The 18,031-nt window shown below is 46.2% G+C and overlaps 1 protein-coding gene across 2 annotated transcripts in view; it reads right to left on the bottom strand.

Annotated features, from left to right (window-relative positions):
• ankrd12 (ankyrin repeat domain 12) overlaps positions 1-18,031 on the bottom strand; it is a 36,305-nt gene that overhangs the window by 4,504 nt on the left and 13,770 nt on the right. Inside the window, exons 2-9 of one of the 2 annotated variants that reach the window (XM_075482932.1) lie at positions 13,087-13,200; positions 10,751-10,901; positions 9,075-9,146; positions 8,500-8,640; positions 7,244-7,447; positions 6,864-7,006; positions 6,158-6,305; positions 1,471-5,876 (exon numbers count right to left, since the gene is read on the bottom strand). In XM_075482932.1, the coding sequence (XP_075339047.1) occupies positions 1,471-5,876; positions 6,158-6,305; positions 6,864-7,006; positions 7,244-7,447; positions 8,500-8,640; positions 9,075-9,146; positions 10,751-10,901; positions 13,087-13,146 (5,325 nt within the window). In that variant the 5' untranslated portion in view covers positions 13,147-13,200. The remainder of the gene's footprint in view (positions 1-1,470; positions 5,877-6,157; positions 6,306-6,863; positions 7,007-7,243; positions 7,448-8,499; positions 8,641-9,074; positions 9,147-10,750; positions 10,902-13,086; positions 13,201-18,031) is intronic. The other variant, XM_075482933.1, reaches the window with a different exon arrangement.

Genomic DNA, 18,031 nt, shown 5'->3' with positions numbered 1-18,031 from the left:
TAGCCCCAGCCAACTAGCCGGACTACTTTCGTGGACGCCAAAACGAGGCTGGAACTCGGCTCACAGGACGCAGCAGGGGGTAAGAAAATATTCATAAATGATATTGCTAATATGGGATGTCATACAGCTTCATGTCAAAAGAGGCGAACTATCCCTTTAATGACTTATGAAATAACCTTTGGGATCCCACCAGAGCGTATTCTAAAGATCTAGCTTCATCACAAACTCGGACCGTGGATCTGCCACAGTGACGCTCTTAATTACGTTCACATTAGGAGTCTGTGGGTCCGCCTCTAGCTGCCGTTCAGGTTCCTCAAACACACATCGGTGTTACTTTGACCTTCCAGCCGCACGGTTACTGCTTTACTCGTGGCAATATTGATCATATTGATTAACATGTGATCAGGTATTAGAAATAGAAATAGAATAGGAATGAGGGTTCAAAAGCATGACAAACACTTTTTTGGGTGGAATTAGCTGGTATTCAGGCTACATGCTGCTTTCAAAATTCACAAGAAAATTGAAAAGTTAGACTTCAGAGAAAGAAAATGATTCAATATTGCAGTCGGTGACTATTAGCTGTTTTTATTACTTCAGCATGAACCGCTCATGCAGCTCCGTTTAGCTGGAGAATGTCCATGTTACTACCATTAAAAGTCATAGAAGAAGAGTTCTGTTCAGAGCATGCCGAAGCAGAACAAAGTTAAGGAATGGAGGAACAAATAACAGGCGACGGGGTGTGAAACGACTTGTTAAAGCAGCGTGAACACGAGGTGGTGAAGCGACTTTGGGAAAGACAAAAAAAAAAAAAAAAAAAACACACCTAAGCTGTTCATTTTCTCCTCAACAGGCTAATCGGATCCAGCGATACAGATTATTGCTACGAGGTGAATTCACAGTGTTAGAGACGACTGCCAACTTATCCACCAAACTTCACTAACCGTTACATTATATCAGGCAACCTGCATCTACAACCTAAACATGAGGAGCATCATTTGATATATTCATGAAGTACCGACATCTAGCTGTTAATAAAATGTTCTAAAAGCTTTAAAAACCAGTAATCAGAGCCGTTTGACCACAATGCTGTGGCTTGCCTCAGTAAATATGGCTGAATGCGTCAGCCTGCATGTAGAAAATGAAGCCGCTAGCTTTAGTTTAGCCAGAATATGAACTTCAGAGAAATGAGTGAAATGCCAACAACCTTCAGTTGGAAGTAAACCTTTCCGCAGTTAAGATTCCTTCGATTCTGCCATTATTTAAGTGTCTGACCAGCACGTGTCGCACACCGGCATCCTCAAGAAAACATTGACATCTCGGCTAGCGTCAATGGTTCACAGAACACCCACAGGTTTCATGTAGCAGAGCACAGACCACTTAATACAGCAGGCTATCAGCCCGCAGCCTGCACATAAAACAGTTTAGTTCATATTTTCATGCCTCAGAAATCAGAATATAGAGATGACTCACTGTTGGTATACAGAGTTTGCTGAGCGGGTTCCCATCCAGCAGATAGGATCCGTTGAAGGTCACATACTCGTCATAATACTGGGGTGGTTGGGGGATGACGCTGCACAGCACTTTGCGCTTCTCCTCGATCTTCTTCCGTATGTGCAGGAACTCGTAGTACGGGTTGGCCCTCTCCGTCTGATAAGGCTCGATCTCCTCCAGCTTTATGGAGTCCACGATGGCTGCCAGAGACTGCTGGCCCTTCTCCTTTTCCTGCTGAGAGCTGGAGCACGACTGGGAGCTGGACAGCCGGGGCATCTTCCTCTTGCGTGGGTGGGGCACGTGGATGTCCCCTTCGTCGTCCGCAGGGCGCACCTTGAACTTGGCGCCGGAGGAATCGGAGTCGCGGTCTCCAGACTGAGGAGAGGAGCTCCCTGAGGCGCTGCTGCTGTCCGTCTGAGAGGCCGACTGGTAGGTGCTCTGACTCTGCTCGTCTTCGGCCGACGAGGACTCGGGTTTCTCGTCAGCTGGCGTGAACTCCATGGGCTCGGGGTAGGCCTCGGCCCTGGCTTCAGATGGACCCTCTGTGCAGTCGCTGCCTTGGAGCGGTGAGCTCTCTGCAGTCAGAGAAGCGGCAGCGCCGCTGCCGTTCTCCGAGCTCTGGGGGACGTCCACCATCTCTTCCGCCTTGAGCTCGGGGCTCGGCGGCGGCATGCTGTCCTCCATCTGAGCTTCCAGACACAGGCCTGCGTCCTCACTTGAAGGTCTGGATCTCTTGGCGTCTTGGTTATTTACGATCACATCCTCTTGAGAACACTTGGACTCGGATCTGCTGAAACCCGGTGAGGACTCTCCTGCAGCGGAGCAGGGAACGTGCGAGCTGGTGGACGGTACTGGACTCCTCTCCCCCTCTGCTCTTAGGGTTTCTAAACACACCTCTGAATTCTCTTGTTCTGACCCATCAGGATTCTCCACAGTTTGGTCTTTGAGGTCAGAAACCTGCAGGCCACCCGACTCCGCCTGTTGCTGGTTCTCAGTACCAGAAGATGGGGGCGTTTCCTTCTGCTGGAGGGACTTTGTGTTGGTGAGCACCGACGGCTCAGCAGCTGGAGAAGCTGCGGACACAAACGGTTGATCAGATTCTTTGCTGCTACATTCTGCCTGGGAGCTCTCCGTGGGACAGGGGGCGTCTTTTGGCACGGCTGGATCAGAGGAGGGAGGAGCTTTTGGCTCTTCTGGCCCGGCCTGCGAGGCGCCGGCCTGTGGAGGCGTCAGGCTCTTACCCGGGAGATCTCTGCTCAGCAGTGGTGTTGTTAAGCATCCAGCTGTGCTCCCTTCCCTCTCTGTAAGCGGATCTGCGGCTGAACTCAAACATTGAGGAGCTGCGACGCTCTCCTCGGGTTCTGGGCTCTCCGTCTTTCTCAGCTCCTCTTCCGTGATCACCGTCAGGCTGGAATTGGGCTGATGTTCCACAGCTTTGCCTTCAGCCGACGAGCTGACGTCCTCGTCCAGAATAGCCCTGAGGAACGGGGATTCGTGTCTGCCCGACAGCAACGTCCGGTTGCTTTGCGGAACATCTGGAAGACTGTTGCAATCTTTGTCGTGGACAGAAGGCGACCTGGCGGCTTGGATGACCAGGGAAGACTGGAGAAACGCAGGCTGGGAATCCGAGGCTTCCAGGTTCAGGTCGGAGTCGTATTCGGCGATTCTGGGCGTCAGTGTTGTGGCCTGGCAGGAATCCTCGGAGCTCGCGACAGAGACCAACGACACGGACCTGGACATGAGGCCGCAGCGCTCGCTCTCTGGCCGCGGGGATCTGCTCAGACAGTTTTCCACAGCCGATATGACCTTCGCACCGATGGCAGGCAGACTCTTCCCATCGAGAGACAACGTTCTGGGGCTTGTGCCGTCCTTCAGGGCTTTATCTCTGCCGTGCACATCGGACGCCTCGGAGCTTTTCGAGCGGATCAACTCTTTACTCAAACAGGGTTCCGGTTTGGTTCGATCTTTAGGTTTGGACTTCCCCGGATCGGTCAGAGGCCGCTGTTTAAGCCTTTCCCGCTCTTTCTGCTTGATTTTTTCCATGTGTTTCCGATGCCACAGCTCAATTTCTTGGTCTTTCATGCTGAGCATACGCTCAAAGCTGGTCTGCATCAGGTCGTCGTTCACAAGCCTCTTTTCTTTCGGCTTGGCGTCTCGTGTCGCCTGAGGGGCTTTTAGTTTGGCCTTGTCTGTGTCCGCCTCGCTGAGCTTGGTCTTGGCGATCCTGGCTTGCTGGGAGCGGTCTTTGTGCCGGTCTTTATCCTTGTCCTTGTGTCTTTCTGAGTCTCTGTCGCGGTCTCGCCGGTCACGATCCTTCTCCGGCGTTCTGACTACTTCCTCCTTTGATTTTGTGGATAAGACCTTGCCGCTCTCAGACAGATAACTCTTCTTCTCTTCTAAAAGTAATTTCAGATTGGAGCTTGAGGAAAGAGTTCCATCTTTTATCTTGTCTCTCTTCTTCCTGTCGCAGTCCTTTTCTTTAGAGCGATCGGATTTGCTATGATCTGTGGCCTTCTCCAGAGGTTTTCCTCTCCTATCAGTGTTGGCACGATCTTTGTGATCCCCAACACTGTACTCTCTGTCCTGCCTCTCCCGATCCGACCGTTTGTCAGGCTTATCTTTATTTTTCTTGCCATCTTCATGCTTTTTTGCCGCGGATAAAGATTTCACTTTTTCATTCTCTCTACAGCTTTTATCTCCCGGGGAGAGGGAAGAAATGGCTGCTGTCCTCTCTTTTTCCTTCCAACGGTCCACTGAATTCTGCGGTTCTGCTTTGTCAGAGTGTTCTGTTTTGATCTTTTTTTCCTTGTCAAGATGCCTTTTCTCCATTTTATCGGAATCCTTTTCCTTTCCTGGGAGCCTCTTGTCAGGTTTCTCACGTGAACCTTTTTCAGAAGGCTCCAGCTGTTCTTGATCAGCTGTAATCCCACTTATGGGTTTCTCCTCAGTCTCCTCTTTCATGCTGTTGCTTTGCAGCAACTCCTCAGGAATCCGCCCTGAGCCGTGGCAGTCCACCTTCTCGTCACGCTCGCTCGGCTTTGAATCCTTCGCCTTCTCGCCGTTACCCGCGGCCTCCTTTCGCTCTTTTTTCACGGCCTTGTCTTTTTCTCGCTCCTCTCTCGGCCGCTTTTCCTTGCTGCTGGAGTACTTCTCCTTCGCGTTTCTCTCATCTTTGGCAGGGGAGGAATCGGCCGTCTTCTGAAGCGAGCTGTTGTCTTCACCTTCCTTTTTCACTCCCAGAGGCTCATCTGTCTCATCACTTTTGAAAAAATTCTCTTTCCAGAACTCTCTGTCGAATTCCAAATTCCTGTGGCCATCTTTCCTGGCCTCCTTTGCCCTGTGGCGGCTCCTCTCGGCCTCGTACTCCCTCCTGTGTTTATCCTTTTCCTTGTGTTTCAGTTTATGCTTCTTCACTACTTTGCCATCTAAATCGGTCTTCCGTAAGGCACCTTCACAGCTGTCTATACTGTTTCCTATGCTGCCGTCTTTGTAGGGGCTCAGATGTCCGTCTTCTCCGTCCATGCCGCAGTCTTTCTGTTGATGTTTGCTCTTTTCCTTGTGCTTGCAGCCCTTGGTGCTCGAGCTTTCGGTGCAGTAATCTGCCTCAGTGTAGTGGTTGTATTTGACACCATCCATTGGACATGGGCTGTCGCTGATGGAAACGCATGTCTTAGTATTTTCCTGTTTGAGTGGCGTTTGTTTATCTGCCAGGCTGTGGTTCAGTTTGGGAGACTTGATGGACGACAAATGGAAGAGGTGGACGGAAGAGTCATCTTTAGCACTGAAAGACATCTTGAAGGAGTCCTCCTCCAGACCCCTCTCTGTGCTCTCAGACACGGTAGCGAGAGACAGGACTAAGGTTTTACTGTTCTCCTTCCCATCCTCTTGGTTCTCCTTGTTTTTATGCTGGCTTTTGCTCTTCCTCTTCACTTTACCCTTGTCCCTTTGCTCAGCATTGTCCTTTTTTGACCTCGTATCTGGCCTGTGGCTCTCTGAGCTCTGAGAGCAGGTGGGCGAGTTCCTTTTTTCCGACAGGCTCTCCATCTCATCGCTGGAGGTGTCTGAACTGCAGTGGACACGAGGGGCTTTCTGCTTTTTAGACTTTGAGGAAGAATCCCCCTTGTTGCTCTGCTTTCCCGCCACGTGATTCCTATCTTTGTCTTCCTTCTCTCGCTGCCGTAGCTCCCTCCTGAGAATGTGTCTGTCGTTCAGGGCTTTACTGAGATCCTCCTCCTCCTCCTCGTCCTTAAACTCGTACTCATCCAGCCCCGGCATGGACGACGATGCTTTTGTGGCCGGTTTGCCATCAGAGTCCTTTTCGGTGTCAGAATCCACACTGTTGTCATCCACACTGGATGGATTGACAGATGGTGGGTCTTCAGATTCTGTTAATAGGAGAAGATCAGGTTTTAAATCATATAAGCAGAAGCCAATAAAAGCACTTTGTACTTTCATTTAATCACAAGCCGTTACTGAAGATTAGATAAATATATAATCTCTATTATTATTTATCTAAAAATGACAACAAACACAATCATGTCACTGCAGGCCTAAAAAACTGGAGGTAATGTTCCACGAGGTTCGTCTTTGGAGGACATCCATCACAAGCGTAATGCAACAACATTAAAATCCATGTTCTAACGAACATCCAGCATCCTGTACACACCTGAGGAGGTGTCATCTTGGTCCGACAGCGGCACCTCCCCCTTTAAGAGCTGTTCCAGCTCCTGAGAGTCGGCCACGTCCACCGGCCGCTCGCCGCGCTTGTTGGCTTGGAAGGCGTTTCCACCGTGACGAAGGAGAAGTTTGACGATCTGCAGAAAAATCATACAGAGATTCAACAAAAAAAAAGAGAAAACACTTGTGTTTTCAAAGGGGGAACAAGCAAAAAGGATCTAAATTAAAGTTGATTTTTAATTTGCCCTTTTTACGGTCAAAACACGTCGCTCAACATGACCTCACTGGCTGCTGTTACTTTGTACGTTAAAAGGAAGCTGCAGACGAGGTGATAAGTGCCATAAGCATCACCCGGTGATGGGCCAGGTGTACTGTGATCTGTAAGACCTCCCTTTCTCTGCAGTCACCCACAGAAAAACCACGATCACCTTGTCTCCGTTCTCAACATTTGTTTTGTTTCGGGTGCTAAAGACATCAAACATACTTTTCATCACGGATACGCTGATGACTGCAACGTCATGTTTGCCACCCTCCTTGTTAAAGCTGCTGAGCCAGGCTGCAACAAAGCCTTTTATTATTTAATCTAACAATTTCAAACACGTCAGACCTCTACAGAGACCTTAATCGGGGTTTTCCCTGTGGAGTTCACAAATAAGACCTGCTGTTGTGGACCCACTTGGCGCTTATGATCTTACATCTTTGTGCCCGCTGCTGGAAGCATCATGAAGAGGCGTGTCATCATCCAGACCCTGCGTATTCACCTCCGCACCCGCTGCTATTAAAACCTTAGCCACGTCGTAGTAACCAAGATTACAGGCCTCGTGAAGGGGAGTCCAGCCTGTGAGAGAAGGAGCAGCCTCGGTGAGTTCTCAGAATGTGCAGCTGCAGTTCGTTTGATTCACACAAAAAGACAGCATCTGCACAGGAAGTACAAATATTGAGGCTGGCTGGTGTTCCTATTATCTCATCATGAGATATCACCTTTGAATCAGCAGCTGTTGCTCAGCTCCATGTCATTAGCAAACATACAGACTTAATGAAAGCTGTTAAATTACCATCTCCAGCGGCATCGTACCTGCAAAGTCTTTGACGTTGACATCAGCTCCGAGGCTAATGAGCTCTTTAACTAGCTTAGCATCTCCCCGGATCGCTGCCATGTGAAGGGGCGTCTCCCCGCGCTCGTTCCTCTTGTTGACTTTGTCTTTCTGTCGAGACGAGGCGCTGCTGGGGACTTTCTTCTGGACAGGGGTCGTTTGTGAGGGGTGACTGGGTGTAGAGTCTGGACACAGGCAGAGCGAAAATAAGGAATTAACTGGTGCTTTAAGCAGAAGCCTATAAGAGCCTGAGAAACAGTTACAACAGATGTTTATATACTCGGACACGGGCACAATTTCCTAATGTAGCCATGTACCAAAATATATTAAAGCCACAATTTAAGCTGTTTCATGGATGGTGTCAGGATAGAAGTAAGATCTTCACTGAGTTGATTCCAACTACATTTAAAAGAAGTGATGAACCAACAACTTGTGGACCAACAATAGCTCTCAGTGCAGGTGAAAACAAAGCAAACCCACCAGAGAGAGATCCAGAGTGGGCGAATAAACACTGAGGTGCTTTCTGAGAACAGATGAAAGTGAATGTGAGCTTGGCAAGATAAGAAGGTCTGGACGTCTACTGAAAATAACGGTGGTGGATGATTGCAGCACAACATCCAGACAAGAGGAAGGCATATTATCATCCAAGTCTACCATAAAGAGGGTTCAGCACAAGGAGCAAAACACCCATAAGCCTCAGGAAGAGAAAGGCCAGACTGAACTCAGCCATGAACATTTTAAAAAGACAAAGCAGTTTTGCTAGATGCAACGGGAAACCAAGCTGAAAAGTCTCTTCTCCCACATGGAGCAGGTGTGTAGAGATGTGCCGTCTGACCGGATTCAGCAAACGGCAGCATCACAGACAACAGCCAGAGTCAATCACCTCATTTATCAGTAAATACGTCTGCAAAGTTCTGCTCAAACTCTTAAAATCAAAACTCCAACTCTGCTCTCCAGTTGAATTTTGACCCCAAAAATAAGAAAAACAAACCATCTTAATTGTTTCCAGATCTGACTTCAAACCTTCTCTCCTCGACGAGTAAGATTAGACGGAGCAACAAGGGTGGACTTAGTTTTACTGGAAACCTGCGTGACTCTTAAAGGTCGTCCGTTTTGAACAGATTATAAGTTAAATCAATGATTCATAAATTATTCAGAATATCAGTCAAACTGCTCAGAAGCATGAGTCATCCCACAGTAAATATTCTTAAGGATGTGGTCGAGCGGTTGCACAAACCTGGACTGTTGGCAGTCATTTGCATCAGGAGAGCCATCTGCTTGCGCTCCGACAGCGGATATCCAAACAAAAGGTTCGGTGCCTGGGACTTCTTGCTCCCAGCCTCCTTCTTCACCTTCTTCTTATCTGGTCCATCTTTATCTGCAACAGAACCAAGAAAGAATTTAGGGGACGAGTCCAATTTCTTTGACAAACAGCACCGTCATCGCCACAGTAACGCATTTTCCTCCTCCCCACGTATCTGTTGGGCTCGCAGAGAAGCAGATGACAAGCATGAGGTTGGAAAAGAAGGGGACAAACTAAAGGAGGAAGAAAAAAAAGAAAAAGAAGAAGAAAAAGACAGCATTCTCTGAAGCCAGCCAAGTGCAGACGGCACTCCTCGGGGCCCCCCTGTTCTTTCGATCGGTCGATTGTTACTAAACACAGACATGCTGAGCTGTAATAGGGGCAGATGCAAGGCGAAAACACACACACGTGCATGTGTGTGTGTGTGTTTACAGCGGCGTAGTAGCGCAGAGTGGGTGACTTGACTGGAAGAGGAAACAGGGGGCTGAGGATCGGGCTGCAGCGGTTACCTGCGTATATCCTGCAGGGAGGCACTAATCTCTCTCCCCAGGTCTCACTCGACTGGCCTGGGTCTGAGTCATCTATAGTGCAAAGCAGAGGGGATGGGGAGGGGGGGGAGAGGAGGGAGGGGAGAGCAAGGAGGGGGTGGAAGGGTGGGAAAGCACTGCATTAACGCTCTCACACCCTCCACATTTCACATGTACTCAAATACAGGCACGCACAGCGGCACACTCGCACTCCACGCTACAGATTATGAGTCATGGCAACACAGGACACAGGAGGGGAGATCCAATCAGGCGGTCAGCGGAGGCATTGCATCGCTTCCTCCTGCAGCTGCTCAGGACCTGAGAGGCAGTGGGGAGAGCTGCTGGGAGGCAAAAGCCACCCTCAAAGCTGGTTTACATTTAAAGCCTGTACAACATATAAATTATACTTAAAATGAGGGTTCTCATCCGTTAGAGTGAAGCAAGACCACACAATGAAAATCATCAGGTTGAGCTCGCTCTACAGAGGAAATGAGGACAAACCGTCAGCTCTATATAAACATACGCTTTACAACACATGAACCTATTTCTAGGTCTCAAATCTCATGTAAACATTTGGTGGCGCTTCTAACCAGATGATGGGAGCAGAGCAGAGTTTACTTGAGTATGAGAGCAAGATTAAGATGGCTGAGTGCTGAAGCCGAGCACTTGAGTGAGACATTTATCTCAGTTACTGCTCAGTAAGTTTCAAGCCTACTGCAAAACGCTCGCACCCTCATTCATGGGAAAATAGATTTGATTTGTAACTTCCCATCTTTGAGATTCAGGTCTTACGCAGTGTGTTTGCTTTTGTTGTAGATGATACGACGACAGGGGATGGAGAGCATATTGAGTAGACTCCAGATGAGCTACAGTGCCAGTATTTACAATAATGAAAAAACATATCATCCAGCAGAACAGTGCAGCTGGGTGATGTGTTTTAAGGGTTTTTAACCCATTTTTGGCATGCAATGCTCATCATGGAGTAAGAACCATTATCATCTATCCAGGAGAAACAGATCCTACATCTCCTTTAGCATGTTTATGTGCATCACAATGGATCTCAACCTTTTCAACCAACAACCTCGCAGAATATCAGACTGCTGATCTCTGGTCTAGCAGAGGAAGTGAAGATAACGACTTGCTTGGATAAAGTGAGGGCAAATTAAAGCTTGGCAATGAGTTTTAAACTGTCTAATACCAGCAGTGGATAAACATCTGCGTAAAATGACAGAAAGTCATGCTGTGATATGCGCATTTTTAAGCTCATTCCACCTCAATCTGCTGACAGAGGCAAGGACAAACTGGGCTGCTTGTAGCGGGTAAGCTGGTTATAAACAAATGGTCGTCAATACGTTGGTTTTTCTATTCGCATGAACTGTTAAATTAACACAGAATGCTGCATGTTTAATTAAAAGCTTCATATTGACGTATTGTGAGGTCCAACTCGGGTTCCCGACCGGACCGACCTTACATAATACACAGAACAGAACAAACCTCGTCAAAGAGATCAGATTTGGACCCTATTGTCTTACAAGTTCGACCGATTGCGAGTCTAAAATACATATAACCAGGCACCAGGGGGCAGTGCAGGGACATGGCAGTGAGCCAGCAGCATGGCAGTTTGAGGAGGAGCGAGGAGGAACAACAACACTCCTTACCAGTGTCCGAGTCCCGCTCCTCTGTCCGGGATGGACTTGAAGTGAAGGAGAGCTTGCGCTTCATGGAAGACTTGGCTTTCCCTTCCTTCCCCAGCAACTCACTCCGGTCCAACTTCGGAGTCTTGGTGAAAGGGGACAACTTGTCTTTGCTCTATCGGAGGAACACCGGAAGGGGAAAAACATTTTTAAAATTAGGCATGTCAAACACTGCAAAGGTGTGGCTAGAACTGCAATCTGCATGTGTCTGTGTATGTAAACAATACAGCCGTGCCCATTAATAGACAGCAGTGGCGGCTCCATGCAGAAAACTCAGTTAACTAGTTTGACAACAAAAAAAAGGAACGGCTGCAGCCTGCAGGGAGTTTTCAGGCGGAACCAAAGCTTGCTAAAACATGACACTAATCTAACGAGGTGCCGATGATTATATTACGTCTCTGCAACATACTGTTACAGGTTAGCTTGCATGGCTCTAGTCCCTGCCAAGCGCAAAACATCCCGAGAAAAAGCCTGATGCAGACCATTTTCACCCAAGTAAGAATAACTGAAAATGATGTGAGCAAAAACTACTTTAAATACTCTTCTTAGCTTAGCATTAAAACATGTGACATTTTATGCTCCCATTTGTGTTTGAAATGAGAAATACATAAATGTTACAGCCGTGGTGACAAAAATATCAAACCAAAAGCAGTAAGTACACAGAAAACAGTGTATACAGTTAAATTAGCGTCATCCTGAGCTTAAAGATCACTAAAGTACATTTGCAGGTCTGATGACACAAAGTAATAAGAGTCAGTACCCTACAGGGTCATGTGTAACACAAGTACTCATACATTGATGTCATTTACATTTCTTTTGGTCACAAAAACCTGGGAAACGATTAGCTCCTAGTAAATCATTTCGACTGAATCGTTTTCATGGATAGATATAGCCGTTTCAACTGATATCAGAGTTACACGTTCACGGATTCTGTTGTTCTGATTCCCGCTTTCCTCTTTGGTGTGTCATACATCCCAAACACAGGCGTCTCAGGGCTGCGTCAGTGTGCGCTAACGCTAAACAAACCGGTGTTTCAGAATCAGCTGCGTGTCGTTGGTTAGAGTGTCGTGCCCTGCGACGCCAGCACGGCCATGCACAGATAGACCGGGCCGTTTTGCCTCGGTTACCACCATTGGCTATCAGTAACAGATCAACCCGGTCTCCCTGTGCCGCCATGTACTTTCACCAATGACACAGATGTGCACGAGTCCCAGCTTGAAAGTCATGTGAAAAGGCTCATAGTGGGAACGAGTGAAGCAAAATGCCCCAGTATCCAGTAGCAGCCGCAGGCTAAAACAGTAAATGCCAGCAATTTCAGTATAAACACATTTATCTTTCTTTCTTTCTTTTTGTTTTTTTGTGCGCTCTGATCAGCAGACGAGGCTTTTTCAGTGCCATTACTTTTAGCTTGCTGCATATCAGCGCTGTAAAATAAAATTCTGGCAGGGGGGAAATGTCTGCAGTGTGGTGCTTCTTTGATCTCAGGAGAAGCAATGTGCCAGCTGTGCGAAGCTAAAGTGTCTGGAACTGCGGAAAATGAAAAGGAGCTTGACTGCGAGGTACTTTCATTTGAAAAATAGAGCAACAACCTCTCCTTTATGTAGAGAAGAACAATTAAGTAGTATTGGTCTAAAAACAGTAACCCGGGCACTAAAACACTAAAATATATCACCTGTTGTATGACAAACAAGTACAAAAGGTCATGAGTGGTCCTTAAAATATAGGCTTCATGGGGAAAAAGGCATTAATGAACTGCTACTCCAACGCTTTGTTCAATATTAAAGCTGAATCCAGTAGGAGAAGGAGTACAATCGAGGTAAGGACTGAAAGTATGTCTGCCAAGGCCCTTTTCAGTCCTGAGTGACTCAGAGAGTCAGTCCGGTTACATGGAGCTTGATTTTGTAGGATTTAAGTCAGTCGGACATGCTCACGTGGATTTAATTTAATAAAGCTGAAGTTTACGAAGGGTTGCTAAGATACGCTCCCTGCTGCCACCTAAAAGTTACTGTTGCAATTAAAGAAAAATATATATATATTTTAAAACAATGAGCAATCATTCAGATGTTTTTGACAGAAAGCCGACACCAAAAAGAGGCGAGACCTGACCAAATGCAAACATGTACTCAGAAGAAGACATTTCAGAACCAAGGAAAGCAGATAAGATGTCAGTCTGCATGGTCCTTAGGGTACACAACCGTGTCTGATTTACTTAGTTCTTTGACTTCAGCATTAAAATCTAAAACAGGTCTTATACATTTTCTGTGCAAATAAAGACGCATCAGCGTAAGGTCTGTGCTCACCTTTTTCCCGGCCTGCTTATCCACCATGGCTCCATCTCGGTCGCTCCCAGGTTTGGCCATGGTGCGGCACCTGACTAGCTTAGACGGCTACAGCACAGTCGGCTCATCATGCACCTGGAGAGAAAGGACAAACAGCAATGAAACTAAGCTCCACCAGCGTCACAGATGACTGACCTTGTAATTCTTTACAAAAACACAGCACTTGCACCAACACCAGCTAGAGAGAAGGATGGTTTTAAGCAAGTAACTCACTGAACCAGAGAAGAGTGATGCGACAGCCTGAAATGGGGCTGCCACTAAGTGCAACTCAGCTGTGCTTTCTCAGAGTGGATCAGTAAGCAGGGATTTTTATTGAAATTTCCATTCCACTTCTCTAGCTTGACCTTAAAGAAGAGTCAGGAAACAGCCACATGAGGTAGGATGAATCACAGCTTTAGGGACTCTTCCGTCTCTGAGGAAAACGTCCCCCTACGTGTCGTCAGTGTGGCCTACTCATCAGTGCAACCAAGCTTTTCTCTGATGTGGTTCATGACAGTGTAGAAACACAAGCCAAGAGTCAATGGGGTGCGCAGCGTGGGCGCCTGTCGAGCCCGGTGAAAGTGTAACACTCGGCTGAACCTGCTCATGAAGCATGTGGCAGTTACCCCGTCACATGACGATTCACTTTTTCTGTCATAAGACGCTTTTTTTCGAGTGCTTTCAACGAACTTTCCCCGTCTTCCTTTTTACACTCAGTTACACGGAAATAGCCATTCTCTGACTTTCTTTTGAAAGCCCCACAAACAGCTTAGTCTATATTAAGGCACCCGAGAGTAAGTCTTTAGTTGTTAAGGAGACACTGAAATGATTAGGGAAGCCTCCATTACTCAGAGAGAAGAAAAAAAAATTACAAACTTTACAAATGATAATAGTCGAAGAAAAAGCACAACAGTATTTATTATCAAGGACAGCACATGTTCACAAATAAAACCAGGACTTTTACAGGGAGTAAAACATCTCACTAAAAACAAACAGGGATAGTTTTCACTACGATTTGTTAGTCATTTCTTCCAATCATTAAGTTGCTTTTTCAATGGAGTAAATAATGTTGAAATAAACCTTCAACTTCAAAAGACATTTAAAAATAGTTGACCTAACTTTATTTCCTCCGGCCAAAAATAAACTGCCACATGTGCACACACAAAAAAGGTAAAAGGTTGACCCTGTTGGACCCCGTCCTTTGTCCCCGTGCACCTTTGTACAAACAGAGGGCAAAAAGGACACCAAAACTGGTGAGAGGTCTACCAATTTTTTGCCAATGCAGCTTAGCTTTAGTTTGACTGGCAACTAAAAAAATAAACATTATCAAATGATCAAAGTCCCAGGTAGCTTTTTCATGTTTTGCCAAAGGAACGGTGACATTTAAGAAGCTGTAACTATCAGATATTAAAATAGTAACCAAATATCTACAAAAATGGTTTATATTTACTTAGGTGATCATCCTGTCATTAAGGTTTCTCTGGCAACTGAAAAATAATAATCCAGAGCGCCTCAGCTACATAATACATTACTTAACATATAAAATGAAGCAGCATTTAGGCTATGTTAGCCCACCGAAAATGTAAACAGTTCCTTTTATAATGGGAAGAGAACGGAAGATAAAAGGTTATTTTTCCAAACTACAGTAATCCTGCATGGAGTCAATATATCATAGCATCAACACCATGTAATCAGTCCTTCTCTGTGCATTTAATGAAACCCAAAACATACCACTGGGTCCAAATGGATCACAGCAGAAGCCATTTAGGAGACGCATCCAGATGCAAAGAGCAACAAGCATGTGCTGGTATTTCACGAGCTGCACTTTAACGAGGGACAATTATGTGGTAGATTGAGGAATTATGTCAAAACCACAAGCATTGCAATTTTAATCTCCTAAAAAGCTTCAAAACAGTGGCATAAACAGAATGACAAAGATCCTGCATGAACAGAAAGGAGAAGGAAAATGCAATTTTTAAGCTTTTGTCCCTCTTTTTTCCTTGGGAGTATAAAAATGTTGTTTTATATTACATTGGATCATTTATTTACCTTACTAAATAGAACCCAGTGACTTTTTTCTGTACTAAATCACTGCAACCGAGACCGACGTAAGAAATCCCAACATTTTGTTCCTGTAGATAGTATGACAACCTTTGCTGATCCCGCGTAATAGAACTGTGTTGACAGGTTTCATTTTTCCAACACAGCCCCGCTGCATGGCCAAGGCCAGCGAGAGGTCCACCATTAGTCAGCATATAGCCAGTGTGCTGCAGCATTGTCATTCAGGCAGCTGAAAGGGAGAATTGAGCCACCCACAGACAGCACGTTGGCGTAAAGCTCGTGTATCGGGGGTATTAAAGCGGTATGGACAGGCCGGGACCAGACCAGAAAACAAACGCTGACACGACTCCAATCTGGCCCAGAGACAGGCGAGGAGGGTGTGACTATAATTACAGAGGTATTTGGGCACCCGCCAGTTTGGCATTCACATCCGCTGCGTTTCATGAGCAGCCCAGGGCCGCATAAGCTCTGCCATTAACCTTGAGCTGTTTCATGTCTCGATCAAGCCACCTTCGTGACAACTTCAGTCATGAGAAACTGCAGCAATGATTACTTTGGCATAGGATGCCATACAGTGAAAACTGTGATAGCAACAATTGTTGCAACCTACTTATTATCAATAAAACCGGGCATCGGTGCAGAATCTCAGCTGGAAAATGCTGGAAGAAGTCCTGCAAAGACGGACACCAGAGACACTCGGGATGACTGCTTTCCTCTGTTCCAACATAAGGAATGTGGTAAATATTTCAGCAGCCAAGGAGAGGACCGGAGTTAGAAATAAGCACTGTAACTTCAACTGACGATTTCATGTTAATTAGTGATAAATCGAATAGTTTCTCAGCTCCAAAAAAGAACATTTTGGCTACAAAGTTACAGACAAAAAGGCCAAAACGGCCAGTCTATTTCCTATAAAATAAACTCCAGAGAAAAAATAGAATATTAAGACACTGGAGCATGCAGCAAGATGATGGTTTGGTAGCTTTGCTCAAAGTACAAAGTGAAGCTCTTAATCTACTTAATATTATCTCATTTTTGCTAAACCAACAGCTGATATATGCTCAACAGTCAAATACTCCTTCAACTGTGAGCGAATAGCTTTCCTTAACCTGCAACTTACACACTTTGTTACTCTCCAGGTCAGTATTAACAATCAATGCAAAGTGATTTTGGTCAGAGCATTTTCTTTATATATGGACATGACAACAGGTCGCAATGAAAATCAGGAATTTTTCAATATCCATCTGAAGTCAGTGAAATCTCATGTATAAAATCTATACGTATTTATAACCCGATGCTCCTCCACTTTAACTCCACTGGTTACTGGCTAACAACAATAACAGCCATTTTCCCGAGGTGCTGAAGCACGACGGCCCCGACAGCAGAGCGGCGGCTAATGCATGTCCTTGCGTGAGTGCAGTGGTTTGGGGGTTATGGAAGTGGTGGGGGTGCTGGTGTATGCTGAAGGGAAGGGTGGAGAGTACGCGTTGTTGTAACCGGGATGGATGGAGAGCGCGCACAGTACGGTAACCTGATCCACTGACTGCAGAATGGGACAGGGAGGGAAAGAGGGCTAAGAATAGCATGAGCCTGACACACAGCTTGCAGAGTACGCCGCGCTGCCACCAGTAACAGCAGCAGAAACATTACCCCACTACAGCTCCCAGAGTACCGCCTGCTGTGAGCTCTCACACACACACCATGTGGAAAACACATCTGATTTTCCCTCCGTCTCCCATGCGGCTGCTCTTACAACTGTATAAGGAATCTATTGAAGAAAAGAAAAAAAACAAGCTCTGAAGGCATCAGTGGGTTTAAAATGTTATCAGAGAAAAAAACTGACCTAGAAACGGAAGAATTCTGCAAACCTATAGCAGGTACCGAGTCAGTTCTTACAACAACAGAAGGGGAACAAATGCAACGCGCTCAAGGAGACGCATTACGCTTGCTGCAACGGTAAACATCCAGTCACGTGGTGGTGGTCCTCCTGCGATCACGCTAAATGATGGGGGAGGTCTTTCTCAGCTGCATATCCACTCCCCAGCCTTCCTCCTCATCCTCCTCCTCCGACTCCATAATGAGAAGCAGGACAAAGGCAGAAGAAAGGCCCACAGAAGAGGGGCAGGAGAGGTAAAAATAACCAGCACACAGCCACCCATCTTCCACACACAGGACACCCAGCTTATATTTTTGGATTTTAGGCCCAATTGTATTCCAAAAACAGAAAAATAAATATATATCACACTATGTATGCATGGATGCACTGCACTCTGATTCCAATAATATTCCAGATGAGATGGGAGGAATTTACCCTCTCGCTGTGAGACAAAGCAAGCATTTAATTATCATTCATTTTGGTCTTTGAAATGTAATCGTTTCAACTAGCATCTAACATTTTATTGCTAAAATTATTAAGCAAGTAAATAACCTGCAGCTTAATAGTGAGGCTGGACTTCATGTTTACCATTCTCCATTACATCCTCATTCTCATGGCTGCACCAAGTTCAAAAACATAGCATTTAAAATGTGAAGTCAGTGCAGCTCTGCTCATCCTGCGATTGCTTCGTCTAAACTGGGGGGCATATTTTGACATGGACAAACAAACAGCAAAAGACAGTGGATGCCTGAAGGCTTCTGTTCACCTCTCACTACCCTAACCCCAGACGGAGGAAACATGCCTCCTCCAACCAGAGCGTCTGGCCTTCGTTCCAAGTGTTTTTGGGTTGCATAAATAAAACCAGCCATGTCACTGGGACTGCTCGAGAGCTTTGGGTTTAAACTCTCCCATATGGGCAAAGCCTGCACTTCTATTGCCAAAACTAATAAGAGTGACAAATACCAACGTTTCACCAGTAAACTGCTGTTAACA

The sequence above is a fragment of the Odontesthes bonariensis genome, chromosome 14, assembly GCF_027942865.1.
Source record: "Odontesthes bonariensis isolate fOdoBon6 chromosome 14, fOdoBon6.hap1, whole genome shotgun sequence".
Lineage (NCBI taxonomy): Eukaryota > Metazoa > Chordata > Actinopteri > Atheriniformes > Atherinopsidae > Odontesthes > Odontesthes bonariensis.
The sequence above is the reverse complement of the archived record's forward strand: the minus strand, read 5'-3'. Positions and strand labels throughout refer to the sequence as shown.